Genomic DNA, 12,692 nt, shown 5'->3' on the forward strand with positions numbered 1-12,692 from the left:
ATCAAGAATGTTTTCAGATAACAGCAAGAAAAGTGTTATAATCAGACTGTGGTTTAGCTGAAGTAAAGTTGCTGGTTTAATGTTTCTTCCTTTCGTTCATACGAGATGGAAAAAATGGCAATCGTACCCGTGTTTTGTTCCATATCAAATGTAACCACGTCTTGGTTTGACGAACCCAGCGTAATCGTATATTATTTCTCCATGACTATGGAAGACTGTGGGTGGGACTGACGCTGTTTCAAACAACTTGATGTTGATGTTTCTTTATTAAAGTTGCAAAGCAAACCATAGAATAAAGCACCGCGATACACCTGCTCTACCGGCTTTTGCGCCGCATGCTTGAGATCGATCCTTCCTGCTGCACAGGGCAGAAAGTCTTTTTTTGGTATTTTTTATGTCCCTGGGTCTCTTGTCCACAGCATGAACAGACTGGGAGACTCTGTACCCGCGACACCTTTAAGTCCACTGCTGAGGGCTGTTCCGCACCCTTCCGCTTGTACCGAGTAGACCTCGCCCAGGATGGCGGGCTCAGGTCATGTGCAGCAGGCGTTGTGGGCAGAGTTGGAGGGACTGATGGAGTAAGCAAGGCAGGCAGTATGGGCTGCGTGGAGGGACCAGCCGTCTCAGCGGTTGCTGAGGATGCAGAGAGGGAGGGCACAGGTCTGGTGACGGTGCAGGTGGCAGGGTTTTCCTAAGGGATAGTAGAACAAGTGGTGGTGGAGGCCGGGACAATGGTCTGATTATGTCCGTCCTTCCCTTCAGCACTTTAGTCCCTGCAGTGCTGGGTGTGGGCACATACTCCATCAGAGGGTAGAGGGGTGGAGGGAGGACTGCCGGCTGGTGTGGTGCTGGAGGGAGGTTGGAGAGGATCTGGCTGCGGTACTTCTGCTCATTGTTGGCCTCTGCTAGCAGGACGGCGTGGCGCAAGAGCCGTGCGGAGGGGAGCTCTCTTGGAGGAGGTGGAGCCTGGAACGACGAGACGATCCCTCCCGGTTCCACTAATCTCATGAGGAGTGTGGTGTACAGGTCCTTCTGCTGAAGGTACTCCTCAACATGGTTCTCCTGTATTTGCCGCCACACCTTCACCGTAGTGTTCCCTTCGGTCCGGTCCCTCAGAAGACGCACAACGCTCTTATCAACACCACGCCTGTAAGTAAACTCACAATCAATATGGGGAGGTTGATTTGAGGGATTATTTTTAAATTAGTCTGTTAAATGCACACATTGTGTTCAGTATGCTCACTTGCTGGTCAGGATGGCGGGGAACTGAGCTTGATGAGCCTCGCTGAGTTGGGTTAGAATAGCCTGGTCCCACGCAAGCCACCGGCCCACTTTTCCTTCTCCCTCCTTGGTGCAGGCTCCACAGCACAGTTGGCAGAGCACCCTTGACGTAGCCAGGAGGTTCTGGTGGATAAAACCACATGCGGTCGGCTTTCATCACCCGTCTCCTCTTCAACTGGCCAGTGCTGTCCTTGAACATTTGAACGGGGGTGAACAGGCCTCGTTCAGTGTCCTCCTTCAACCAGGACACATCAGCACATGGGACGCCATTGGGGTTTTCCCACAATCGCACCGAACCCTCCAGCTCCACCTGCAACACGGATACAAAATGTACTCATTGTTGTGTAGGAAATATTGTGAAAAGATAAAAACCAATTTAAAAAACTGTTTGTCATTGTCTGAGTATATCACTTACAGGGGAGTCACTCTGAGGTGATTCCACGGAGTAATCCGGACCCCTTGATGTGGACGGGGTCTCCGTGGGCTGACTGTAGGACACAAGCTGTTTCCTGCTGACAGCGGGCTCAGGCTGTTTCTGCTGCTTGGTCCCTTCTGTAGGACAGGAACCCTGGGAATGTCTTTCCCATCCGTGCAGGCTCTTCAGAGTTGAGCAAGTCTAAGAAATTACCCCCAAATATTGTTTTGTATCATTGTATGTTCTATTGTCTATTACTTGTGTATCTCTTACCTTCCACAGCCTGGCTTGCAGCAACCAGTTCAGCCTCATCATTTGGCCATGATGACACATCACTGTCGATGTGGGCCTCAAGCAGACTGGAGACTTGTGGGAAGCTCTCTGCATCCTCAGTGAGGAAGTCCTTCACCCACTGGTTCCCCACCTTTCCCTTTGTCTGTGGGTTTGTTGTCTCCAGTCTGTGCTTGTCCAGCATGCTGGAATCATATTCATCAACTTAGTATTTGTATCATTAATATCACTGAGATAATGTGTGAAGATTAATAAACACGGATGATAGTTTTGTGGAAATATATATACAGAATTTATTTTAAGCATGCTATATAAATTGTACTTAAAATGCATGATGATGATGGTATTAATATAATAAAGATAATATAACATGCTTACTACTTCATGTAGCCCACATCGTTGGCCACGAGCCAGTGGAACGGAGCATTTCCATACTGGCTGAATGGAACCACCAGCTCTCCCAGACACAGCTGACGTGATGGAGCGGGACGCCTTCTGCTCGAAGAAGCTTCTCGGCGTGGGCCAGGGCCGAGGTCGGGTGGAGCAGCTCCTGTGGGGGTTTGGGGAAGACCTTTCTTTTTGCCCTACACCTGTGGTTTTCCCCCCTTATGTATCCTGCCATTCTTTCCTGTGTCCCCTGCCAGATTGGCGTCATAGATACCTGTTGTTTAATTCCCCGTGTTAGTCTCTTGTGTAACTTGGCCTTCTACCCGAGTTCCATGTTTGACTTTTCCTCAGTAAAAAGAGCTTTTTGTTTCACCTTTACCTGGACTCCTGCTTGTTTCCTCTGCGCCTGTACTTTGGCCTCACCACACTCAGTGACATGCAGAGTGTTAAAGTAACACTGAACATACTGTTAACATTACAGAGTTAACGAAACTCTGGTAAGAGTTGTTATTTAAATCTACACTACACTGAGAAGTGTTCATTTTGATTAACACTAGTCTGAGTGTCAAGTGTTTAGCTGATTAATGAGTGACGGTTTATTTCTGGATGCGAAATAGATGTTTTGTTCTTAATAATGACTGAAGAGATTCTCTTTCGAGACGCTAAACAACTTAACCGACCCGGCCCGCACTCAAGCACGTGAACATTGTGCTCAGGGTTAACGGCTTAACACAATATAGATATAACAGTAGTAATGATAACAAGTAAAATGTATACTTTAGAAGATATTTTATCGAGACGCTAACCGCAAACTAGTAACAGGGCAAAGTTACGCTAGCGTCAGCTACATGTTGAAGGATAGCGAGCCAGCTAACTACTCGGTCCATGACCAAAAGGCAATTGGGGCAATTATGTAAACAGTGATGGTTATAAAATACTTATGAATACATTAATTCAGTCTCACCAGAAATAATGTAGGTCACCGCGGTAGTTGGATTCTCTAAATTCGGATATCTTCCTACTTAATATTCACGTGCTTGCAGTTGGACTTGTGATTGGTTGTCTACAGTCAGTTCCTACGATCTGATTGGAAGTCTACAGTCGACCTGACCAATCAGAACGCTTAACTGTCTAGTCACTGTGCACTTCACTGTGGACCAGTGTTGCCAGGTCCGCGGTTTTCCCGCGCAATTGGGCTACTTTTGAAGTGTTGCTGCTGGTTGAATTTTTTGTCCGCTGGTTCGGGTAGAGTAGACCTATTTTGCATGCAAATTACATGAATATCTTTAAATAAAAATCCATATTTTAAATGAAATAATTTATTCGTACCCAAATCCTACCAAGCTGACACCAGATCAGCACGTACACACATTTTATTTATGATAATATACTGTATCAAATTACACAAGGCTATTTTAGGACCTAGGTGAAATAACTGTTTCGGGAAAACTGCTTTTAATGCTGGCATACTAAACATTTGGTGTTACTTTGTAGATATTACAATACATTTGGCAATGATAGCAATGCTGTTGGACTTTAAAAGCAGTGTATATGGTTTGGCACGGGCATATTTTGAGTTCTGATATTGGGCTGGTTTTATTGGCCATTGGGCTGGTTTTGTCACACAGACCTGGCAACCCTGAGTGAGAGAGGACCCGCAGCAGCACACACACCTGAGCCTCGCGCAGCGTCTTTTCTAAGCGCTTTTTCGGACCAACAGTTACACGTAAGTACGCCGCATTTTGTCAATGAAGTTACTTAATGAACGGTTCTCAGTTGTATATGTTGGTCAAATGCTTCTATAGTTTACTTTACTTGTGTTGGTTAGCATTGTAACACTGTGTGTTGTGAGCAACCTCACGTTAGCACAGTATAACGTATTGAATGGGACGTATTTAATGTATATTGTTGTGTGTGTAACGTGGTCAGCATCAACAGGAAATCATTGACTTGTCGTTATGAATAATATTAGTTTGAATGGGTAATTACTACAGTTCCCCACGTTTAAAATGGGTTCAAGTTCTATGACAAGCAGAATATAGAATAAAACACTTAGTTTTTTTGTCTGTCTGCCTATATCTGTGTAATAAATGAAGCTGTTACCTAGTTATTACAAATGCTCATCACCGTTAACGTGAGGGACTCTGTCTATGCGCTGTGTTGTGTTTTGCTGTGCACAGGAGATGATGAAGAAGACCACCAACTTCTTCCCAGGCAGGAAGGCGGTGTCGTTCCCATCGGGCCTCCGATGAGGCCATGAGGATTAAAACAGACCCCTATCGCTTCAGGACAAGTCTCCTGCTGAGCACCAATGCTCTCACCGCGCTCCTTCAGCGGGGAGGAGATGTGTCCGACCGACAGGAGGCGATGGGGGAGTACGTCCTGCAGTTTGGTAAATACAAGGGGAAATTATTCAGATGGCTCCTAGAAAATGACATTGGCTACGCCATCTACCTGATGAAAACGGTAGAAGAAGAGGAGAGACCTGCTCAGCCAGATGAGCCTTGTGGCTAAAGCTTCAGTAAAGGTTATTATTTAGTTTTGCTCCTCACGTTCCACCATCCTGAGCGTCAACGCTCCTCACAACGTGTTTTCTGTTCGATTTTTCTTTCTCCCACAGCGAAGACTCTGCTGCCCGGTCCTCCTCAGCTGCTGCCATCGCCTCAGCTTGTGAGGGAAGATCAGGAACAACCAAACGTGTGTGTAGTGCTCTAGTGCCGCAGGGTGTTATAGAGTGTATATTAATCATGTATTGATAACATCTGCTGTTAGCAATTAGTTTTTCACATCTGTTGTTCAAACTTTGTTCCAAAGCACATGCAAAGCCAGCGTCCCACACCTCTTCTGCAGAGCCGGGGATACCAGCAGCACCATTCCTTCCTGGGGGTACATGTTCTACTTTTCTTCATTGCAATGAGAAAGGATATTTAAATGTTGATTTTTTAATGTCTCACTTGCCTTTCCTGATTTGATCTCACTCCTCTCTAGATTCACCATCTCAGAACAAGGCCCCTGTGGACACACGGTCCTGGATCAAGGTGTGCATTTCTGTGACATTGTTGTAACCACGGAGCTCTCTTCCCTGTCCTCCGATTGTACATGTGCTGTAATGTTGTTTTGGGTTTTACATCTCTTCCATGTGCAGCTCCTCCCGTCTCTGTCGACGCGTCACCCCAGCTTGCAGCCTCTGTCCCTGGTCGTGATCAGGATGTGGCTCAGTGGCTCTCAGCAGCAGAGGCTGTGGATGAAGGCGGAGCTAGAGGGGTTGGGGCTGTGGCCAGGGTCACGTCCAGTACGCCACCTGATGAACATGCCGTCTCTGTGGCGTCATCCACCTCAAGCGGAGCTCATTGACTCGATCTCTGACCTGCCGTCCCCGAAGTATTTCCAGCTTCACCCTTTTTTCATCTGGAAGCCGGAGCACGCGCTCATGCAGAGGGTCAGGAACAATTACGTGTTGCCCTGTCTCCACGGTTGTCCTAACCCTCATGTCGCTTCGTCTGGAGTTGGGAGGCCCAGAGTCATCATCGGCACCAGCAGCCAGTACTACATTTTAGCCTCACGACTCGCGTGCTGTAAGAAGAACTGACACGCTGACGAGCCCCAGTGGCTGGAGATGCTACTGCAGCGCTTCCGTGACATGGTGCCGACTTTCTGACCCGCAAAAAGGCTGTCTGCAAGTCAGTGATGGACGAGATGAGGCGCAGCGGTAGGTCACCGGAGGACATGGCCAAGCAGCTGACGGAGACGCTCCATCTCAAGTACGAGAGAGCTCACCTGGCCTACCTGCTGAGCGTGCAGAACGTCAGGGATGCTGAGGCAGGGCTCTCCGGCCAGAGAACCATCACTGGGCTCCTCAGACAGGCCGACGCTCCAGAGGCATTTGGCGGCTACTCCGATGCTGACGGCTGGTGTGGAGTCTCCGTTTCATCCCACCTCACTCTGCTGCTGCAGGGGAGCTTCAGACAGGCGCTGAGGTCCGACCACACCCGCAAAGTGGCGAGGAAGGTGGTGCTCTCATCCGGCACCATGTCATCATACGTCGTGATGAACGAGAACTGGATGATCCTGAGCTGATGCTGCAGTCAGAGTGGACCGGTCCCTTCATGCGATGTATGAGGGTCTGAATCAACGCTACACTGCAGCTGCAGTGGAGAAGGCCGGCTTCCAGCAGGTGGACAGGTATGAAGAACTAGTTTCAGTTCAAAACATCATTTTCAGTTTTTGACTTGGACGTTATATAGTTTAGTTGTCTTGTTTTTTTCTGAACGAAAAGATACAAATGGATGGAACACTTCAGGTTGATTTTATTTTATATTGTAAAATATATTGAGGCTCAATTTGTACTCAATAAATTGAGAGATGTTTTCAGCTGTGATTTTATTTCCCATGTTTTAGGGACTGCTGTGCTGCCTTCAGGGTCCTGCAGGCTGGAGCTCAGCAGCAGCTCTTGTGGGACTGCTGGAGGACCTCAGAGGCATCGTCTGGGAACCTGGAGAACACCAGCGCCTCAAGGACCAAGTTCAACAACGATATAACCGTCTAGTTGGACTTGTTCCACTGCATGCGGCGCTTCAGTCTCGGAGCATCACTCTCTCTCCACCTTTCTGCCAGTTCCTCTCTGCAGCCTTCCTTATTGTGGACCAGGGAGATCTCCAGAGGCTCAAGGAGGCGAACACCTTCTGTGGGATCTCTCCTCCAAATCCCACTAAGCTGCACGTGAGAGCGCTGCAGGTGCAAGGTGCCACAGCCCCGAGAGCTGCTGCAGAGGGTGGAAGACGTCCTGCTTCACTTCTACCTGGAAAAAGATGCCAATGACCTGCTCCTCTTCAAATCCTCCATGTTAAAGATATGAAGGATGCAGCGTGTGCACATCTTGAGAGGCTGCCTGAGCGACCCTGAGGTGGGGGAGGGAACCCTGTATAGGTTTGGTGGCACCTTGCAGCTGAGCTACACCAAGGGAGAAGGAGCTGCTGTGCCCATCTGGATCCCTGAGAGAGGCCCCTCTCAGCAGGAGGGCTTCCACTTTCACCAAGCCCAGTGGGTCACAGGGAACCGGGTTTCCTGTGAACTATTCCAGGCGCAGGCCATGACAGGGGTGGTGCGCTGGAACTTCCGGAGACTGGTTGACCTGAAGCTGCCCGGTGTGGAGCTGCCAGCCGTGTTCGACCCCGTGTTGATAGCAGAGCTGAACAATTTGTCTGCAAAGGTGACGGCAAAGGCAAAATATCCAGCGCTGCAGGTCACCAACGGAGACACAGGAGAGAGATTCGGTCTGGACTATGTGGAGCCCGGCTGTCGTCCTGTTCCTGTCAACTGGGACAAGCACAAGACACAGCCAAGCATGGCCTCTGCTGTCGCCAAGGAGACGGAGCATCCTGCAGCTGTAGAGGCCACAGACCGTCAGGTAATCCAGATAAATGACCCGTCAATTATCAATAATGATGATCAGATTGTGAATACTTATTGTCCTCTCCATGTGACGCTTCATTTCAGGAGACCAGTGCCACTGTGAGGGAAGCTCCATCCAGTCTTGTGCCCATCCTGTCCTTCCACGAGGGGTCTGACGCAAAGTTCCAGCCGCCCTGGAGGCCGTCGTCTGCTCCAGGTGAATTAAACCCCGACCACCCTCATATGCACTTTGCACTGAGAACCAGCCGTGTAAATAAAAGACATAATAACAAGACAATCGTCTTAATATATTGTTTATTTACAATAATCCTGAAAATATAAAAAACACGTCACCATATAATTGTATTCTCCCAAGAAACACTGTAATCAACATGTGCTTTATACGCTGTATTTATCTACAGCACCGCTGCCCGTATCCTCCTCTCCATGTAGCCGCTCGCACCGGACCGATAAAAACAGGAGGCATCGTCCAGGTCCTGGACCACGGCCGGTGGACAGAAGCCATGCGAGCTGCCATCGACGGGCTTCTGATTAAACACCACGGAGCTCCACGCATGCTGAAGCAGGTGGATGACGACTACGCCGCCATGGTCCAGAGGGGGTGCACTGACCCTCACAGTTTGTTACATCCGACCACATGCCAACATATCTCCAGATATGTCAAGCATCTGGCCAAAAGAAAACCCACCAGCTCCTCTCTGAACACCAGCCCAGAGAAGGTGTTGGAGACACAGCAGCTGTGGCAGAGCTTGACCACCGGCAGCCAAACGGTCAGTGTGCCGGTCATCACCATGCCTCCTGCAACCGTCAACCCTCCAGCTGTGGCTCCTCTCAAGGAGGAGTCACTGAGCCGGGATGCAGTGGAGAAGATGGTGGCTGAGATCCTGGACAAGCAGCAGCAGTAACATCCGCAGCAGAAGATGACGAGGAACTGTCCGGCCTGCGCTCAGCCAAAGTCCCGCTGCCTTGCCGACGGTTCCTCAGTTCATTTATTCTTCCAAACCAAGACAGTTAAATATTTCTACTGCTCCACCAAGGTCTTTAAGACGTATGAATGCGAAGGCCTGAGAGACCCCCGCATGTCCTTTGAGGACTTTGCAGCGTCTCCATTCTTTGAGCGCGAGCTGGAGGCCGCCAAGCAGAGGGGGGCCGAGTGGAAGAAGGTGAAGGAAGAGAGGAAGAAGAGGAAGTCGGCGAAGCCGCTGCCGACAGGTCGCCTGTGCCGCTTCTGCCACAAGCCGCTGAAGCGAGGCCCCGGCAGCCCTCATGTTCACAGCTGCTTACCCGGGGTGTTGGGGAAGTACGTCTACTGCCCCTCCAGGGTGTTCTCCCTGTACAAGGACCAGGGCATGGGGAAGGAGATGGCCTGGGGGGACTTCCTGCAGTCCTCTTTCTATGAGGCGGAGAGAGACAGATGGGTCACAGAGAGGAACAAGTGACCACACATATACAGGACTGTCTCAGAAAATTAGAATATTGTGATAAAGTTCTTTATTTTCTGTAATGCAATTAAAAAAACAAAAATGTCATGCATTCTGGATTCATTACAAATCAACTGAAATATTGCAAGCCTTTTATTCTTTTAATATTGCTGATTATGGCTTACAGCTTAAGAAAACTCTAAAATCCTATCTCATAAAATTTTAATATTTCCTCAGACCAAGTAAAAAAAAAGATTTATAACAGCTGAGTGTTTGTCAAGGCTCAGGAAACCCTTGCAGGTGTTTCGAGTTAATTAGACAATTCAAGTGATTTGTTTAATACCCTACTAGTATACTTTTTCATGATATTCTAATATTTAGAGATAGGATATTTGAGTTTTCTTAAGCTGTAAACCATAATCAGCAATAAATCAGATTAAAAGGCTTGCAATATTTCAGTTGATTTGTAATGAATCCAGAATGCATGACATTTTTGTTTTTTTAATTGCATTACAGAAAATAAAGAACTTCATCACAATATTCTAATTTTCTGAGACAGTCCTGTATATATATATAGTATTAGTAATACTAATTAAATAATACAATAAGAATTATTGGACGAATATAAGCAGCATTATTGCATTGAAAACTAGAATGAGCACTCGGTAGAGCGCATACCTTCGCATATCACAAGATTGGGCATTGAATTATGAACATTTTGGCATTAGTTGCATGCCAATTGGATAAAAATTGACCGTGCTATGGTAAAAAGAAGATGTTGACCTTTGACCCGATTGATCCCAAAATCTAATCAAATGGTCCCCGGATAATAAACAATCATCCCACCAAATTTCATGCGATTCGATTTAAAACTTTTTTTGTTATGCGAAAACATAACCTTTTCAATGCGAAGGTAAATATATATGTCTAGTACATGAGAATGTATATAATTATTGTTTTGGAATAAATATCGATATTTTATGAGAATAAATACAATTATTGCTGTATATAAATATTATATAATAATGTAAATATATATGACATTTTTATCCATCGTGACATTTGAGAAGCTGAAACCAGGACATGTTGCTGATTGTTTCAGCACTTATATTATATATATATGTTTTTGAATACACTACTCTATGTATGTTAATGTACAGGACTGTCTCAGAAAATTAGAATATTGTGATGAAGTTCTTTATTTTCTGTAATGCAATTCAAAAAACAAAAATATCATGCATTCTGGATTCATTACAAATCAACTGAAATATTGCAGCCTTTTATTCTTTTAATATTGCTGATTATGGCTTACAGCTTAAGAAAACTCAAATATCCTATCTCTAAATATTAGAATATCATGAAAAAGTATACTAGTAGGGTATTAAACAAATCACTTGAATTGTCTAATTAACTCGAAACACCTGCAAGGGTTTCCTGAGCCTTGACAAACACTCAGCTGTTATAAATTTTTTTTTACTTGGTCTGAGGAAATATTAAAATTTTATGAGATAGGATTTTAGAGTTTTCTTAAGCTGTAAGCCATAATCAGCAATATTAAAAGAATAAAAGGCTTGCAATATTTCAGTTGATTTGTAATGAATCCAGAATGCATGACATTTTTGTTTTTTTAATTGCATTACAGAAAATAAAGAACTTTATCACAATATTCTAATTTTCTGAGACAGTCCTGTATATGTGTATGTATATATATATTCACAAATTCCATCAACCATTCTGTGAATCTCGCTAAACCTCCCTTCCCAGGGGGGGGTGTGAGGGATTCTTATGGCAGAGACACACGAGGTGACTCAAACCGAACCCCCCCACACCTGCAGAAGGTGTAGGCGATTCTACACCCGGGAAAGTGTAGGAAAATTGCCTACAAACCCCCCCACGTGTGTCGGCAATGGCCGACACTCAGGGGAGGGCAGGCAAATCCCTAGAACCTTCGCCAACTGCCTTCTACGGGACTCACAGATCCGCCCCACTCCTTTCAATGAAGGAGCAGTGCCGCCTGCTAGAAATCACTAGTATTACATACTCTGGTTTGCTGCTCCGTGACGTCACAGGCGACGTCACAGCACAGAACCAGTTAGAACTGGTGGGTTGAGTGACGTCACAATGCTCGCTTCAAAGACTTCTCTATGGTAGTTCCGATGCGATATATCTTTGGCCACAAGTCTTTGGGGGCGCTGTTTCCCCCCTGGACACGAGGCAAAGAGACCCCGTATGTTCCCCTTTGAGTGAGAGCAGTGTTGCCAGGTCCGCGGTTTTCCCGCGATATTGGGCTACTTTTGAAGTGTTGCTGCGGGTTGAATTTTTTGTCCGCTGGTTCGGGTAGACCTATTTTGCATGCAAATTACATGAATATCTTTAAATGAAAATCCATATTTTAAATGAAATAATTTATTTATACCCAAATCCTACCAAACTGACTCCAGATCAGCACGTGCACACATTTTATTTATGATAATATACTGTATCTAATTACACGAGGCCATTTTAGGACCTAGGTGAAATAACTGTTTCGGGAAAACGGCTTTTAATGCTGGCATACTAAACATTTGGTGTTACTTTGTAGATATTACAATACATTTGGCAATGATAGCAATGCTGTTGGACTTTAAAAGCAGTGTATATGGTTTGGCACGGGCATATTTTGAGTTCTGATATTGGGCTGGTTTTGTCACACAGACCTGGCAACCCTGCTGTGGACTTTCCACTGCTGTAGACCACCACGCTGGTGATGTGGGTCACTGGTGTGTGCAGCCACCTCCTCACAGAACTGTGGGCCTTCTGAGTGAGCTCCCTCTGCTCAGCACTGACCTGCTCTGGCCGGTCCTTCTGGGCGAGGTACTGGCTGTAGAGCTCCCACATCTCCTGAAAGGTGTGATGCTCAAACCCTCTCTGGCCGTAGATACACCTGTCGATGTGGGCCTCAAGCAGACTGGAGACTTGTGGGAAGCTCTCTGCATACTCAGTGAGGAAGTCCTTCACCCACTGGTTCCCCACCTTTCCCTTTGTCTGTGGGTTTGTTGTCTCCAGTCTGTGCACATCGGTCAGTAGTCTTAATACATCATAGGACTCCTGTGCTAACTTTAGTCCCCCGTCAAACTAATCATATTGTCGGTAGTGTTACAGACTCAATGAAAACGACATTATAAATAAAGTTGGCTTAAAGGTATGGAGCAAACCAGCAAGTTAAAGCAAACTTCACGAAAACAATGCGTTCACCCAATTTGGAAGTCTCGGTTTGTGTGGCGAGATGGTCTTATGACATACATCAATGCCACAGCAGCCCATTACTCATCATTAAGAGAGCAATATTCAAACGATTAGAGACCAGATTAATAATCTCCTGCCCAAAACCAGTACCGATCTATCCTCCAATAGAGTATCCTTAGAAACAGCTGTAAACCCCGATATATATTTCGAAGGCTTTTCTCCCATCAACCTCGATCAATTGACTAACGGTTTGCACTTCT

General features: G+C 46.3%; 2 protein-coding genes across 4 annotated transcripts; one reads left to right on the forward strand and one right to left on the reverse strand.

The window, feature by feature from the left end:
* Positions 1-1,056: 1,056 nt before the first annotated feature.
* On the reverse strand, positions 1,057-3,370 carry LOC130210955 (uncharacterized). Of its 3 annotated transcripts, XM_056441503.1 has the most exons (5): positions 2,366-3,370; positions 1,970-2,172; positions 1,697-1,833; positions 1,244-1,591; positions 1,057-1,147 (listed from the first exon to the last, which is right to left on the reverse strand). In XM_056441503.1, the coding sequence occupies exons 1-5, from the start codon at positions 2,371-2,373 to the stop codon at positions 1,136-1,138; spliced, it is 708 nt and encodes a 235-aa protein (XP_056297478.1). In that variant the 5' UTR covers positions 2,374-3,370; the 3' UTR covers positions 1,057-1,135. The 3 variants fall into 3 exon arrangements, with proteins under 3 accessions (XP_056297478.1, XP_056297480.1, XP_056297479.1); XM_056441505.1 differs by lacking the exon at positions 2,366-3,370 and having other exon boundaries at positions 1,697-1,879; positions 1,970-2,047; XM_056441504.1 differs by lacking the exon at positions 2,366-3,370 and having other exon boundaries at positions 1,697-1,897; positions 1,970-2,045.
* A 3,405-nt stretch (positions 3,371-6,775) lies between these two features.
* Positions 6,776-8,332, forward strand: LOC130210954 (uncharacterized). The gene is made up of 3 exons (XM_056441501.1): positions 6,776-7,781; positions 7,871-7,982; positions 8,188-8,332. The coding sequence occupies exons 1-3, from the start codon at positions 7,233-7,235 to the stop codon at positions 8,319-8,321; spliced, it is 795 nt and encodes a 264-aa protein (XP_056297476.1). The 5' UTR covers positions 6,776-7,232; the 3' UTR covers positions 8,322-8,332.
* Positions 8,333-12,692: the final 4,360 nt, after the last annotated feature.

Source organism: Pseudoliparis swirei, chromosome 20 (genome assembly GCF_029220125.1).
Source record: "Pseudoliparis swirei isolate HS2019 ecotype Mariana Trench chromosome 20, NWPU_hadal_v1, whole genome shotgun sequence".
Classification (NCBI taxonomy): domain Eukaryota; kingdom Metazoa; phylum Chordata; class Actinopteri; order Perciformes; family Liparidae; genus Pseudoliparis; species Pseudoliparis swirei.

Bases quoted from the DNA above. Each gene is read 5' to 3' on its own strand.
- LOC130210955 (XM_056441503.1), bottom strand. The intron at 1,834-1,969 runs GTAAGAGATACA...CCTGTCCTACAG, and splicing joins TGCAAGCCAGGCTGTGGAAG to AAGGGACCAAGCAGCAGAAA. The intron at 1,592-1,696 runs GTAAGTGATATA...TCCGTGTTGCAG, and splicing joins CACCTCAGAGTGACTCCCCT to GTGGAGCTGGAGGGTTCGGT.
- LOC130210954 (XM_056441501.1), top strand. From the start codon at position 7,233: ATGCAGCGTGTGCACATCTTGAGAGGCTGCCTGAGCGACCCTGAGGTG. The intron at 7,782-7,870 runs GTAATCCAGATA...GCTTCATTTCAG, and splicing joins TAGAGGCCACAGACCGTCAG to GAGACCAGTGCCACTGTGAG. The intron at 7,983-8,187 runs GTGAATTAAACC...ATTTATCTACAG, and splicing joins GAGGCCGTCGTCTGCTCCAG to CACCGCTGCCCGTATCCTCC.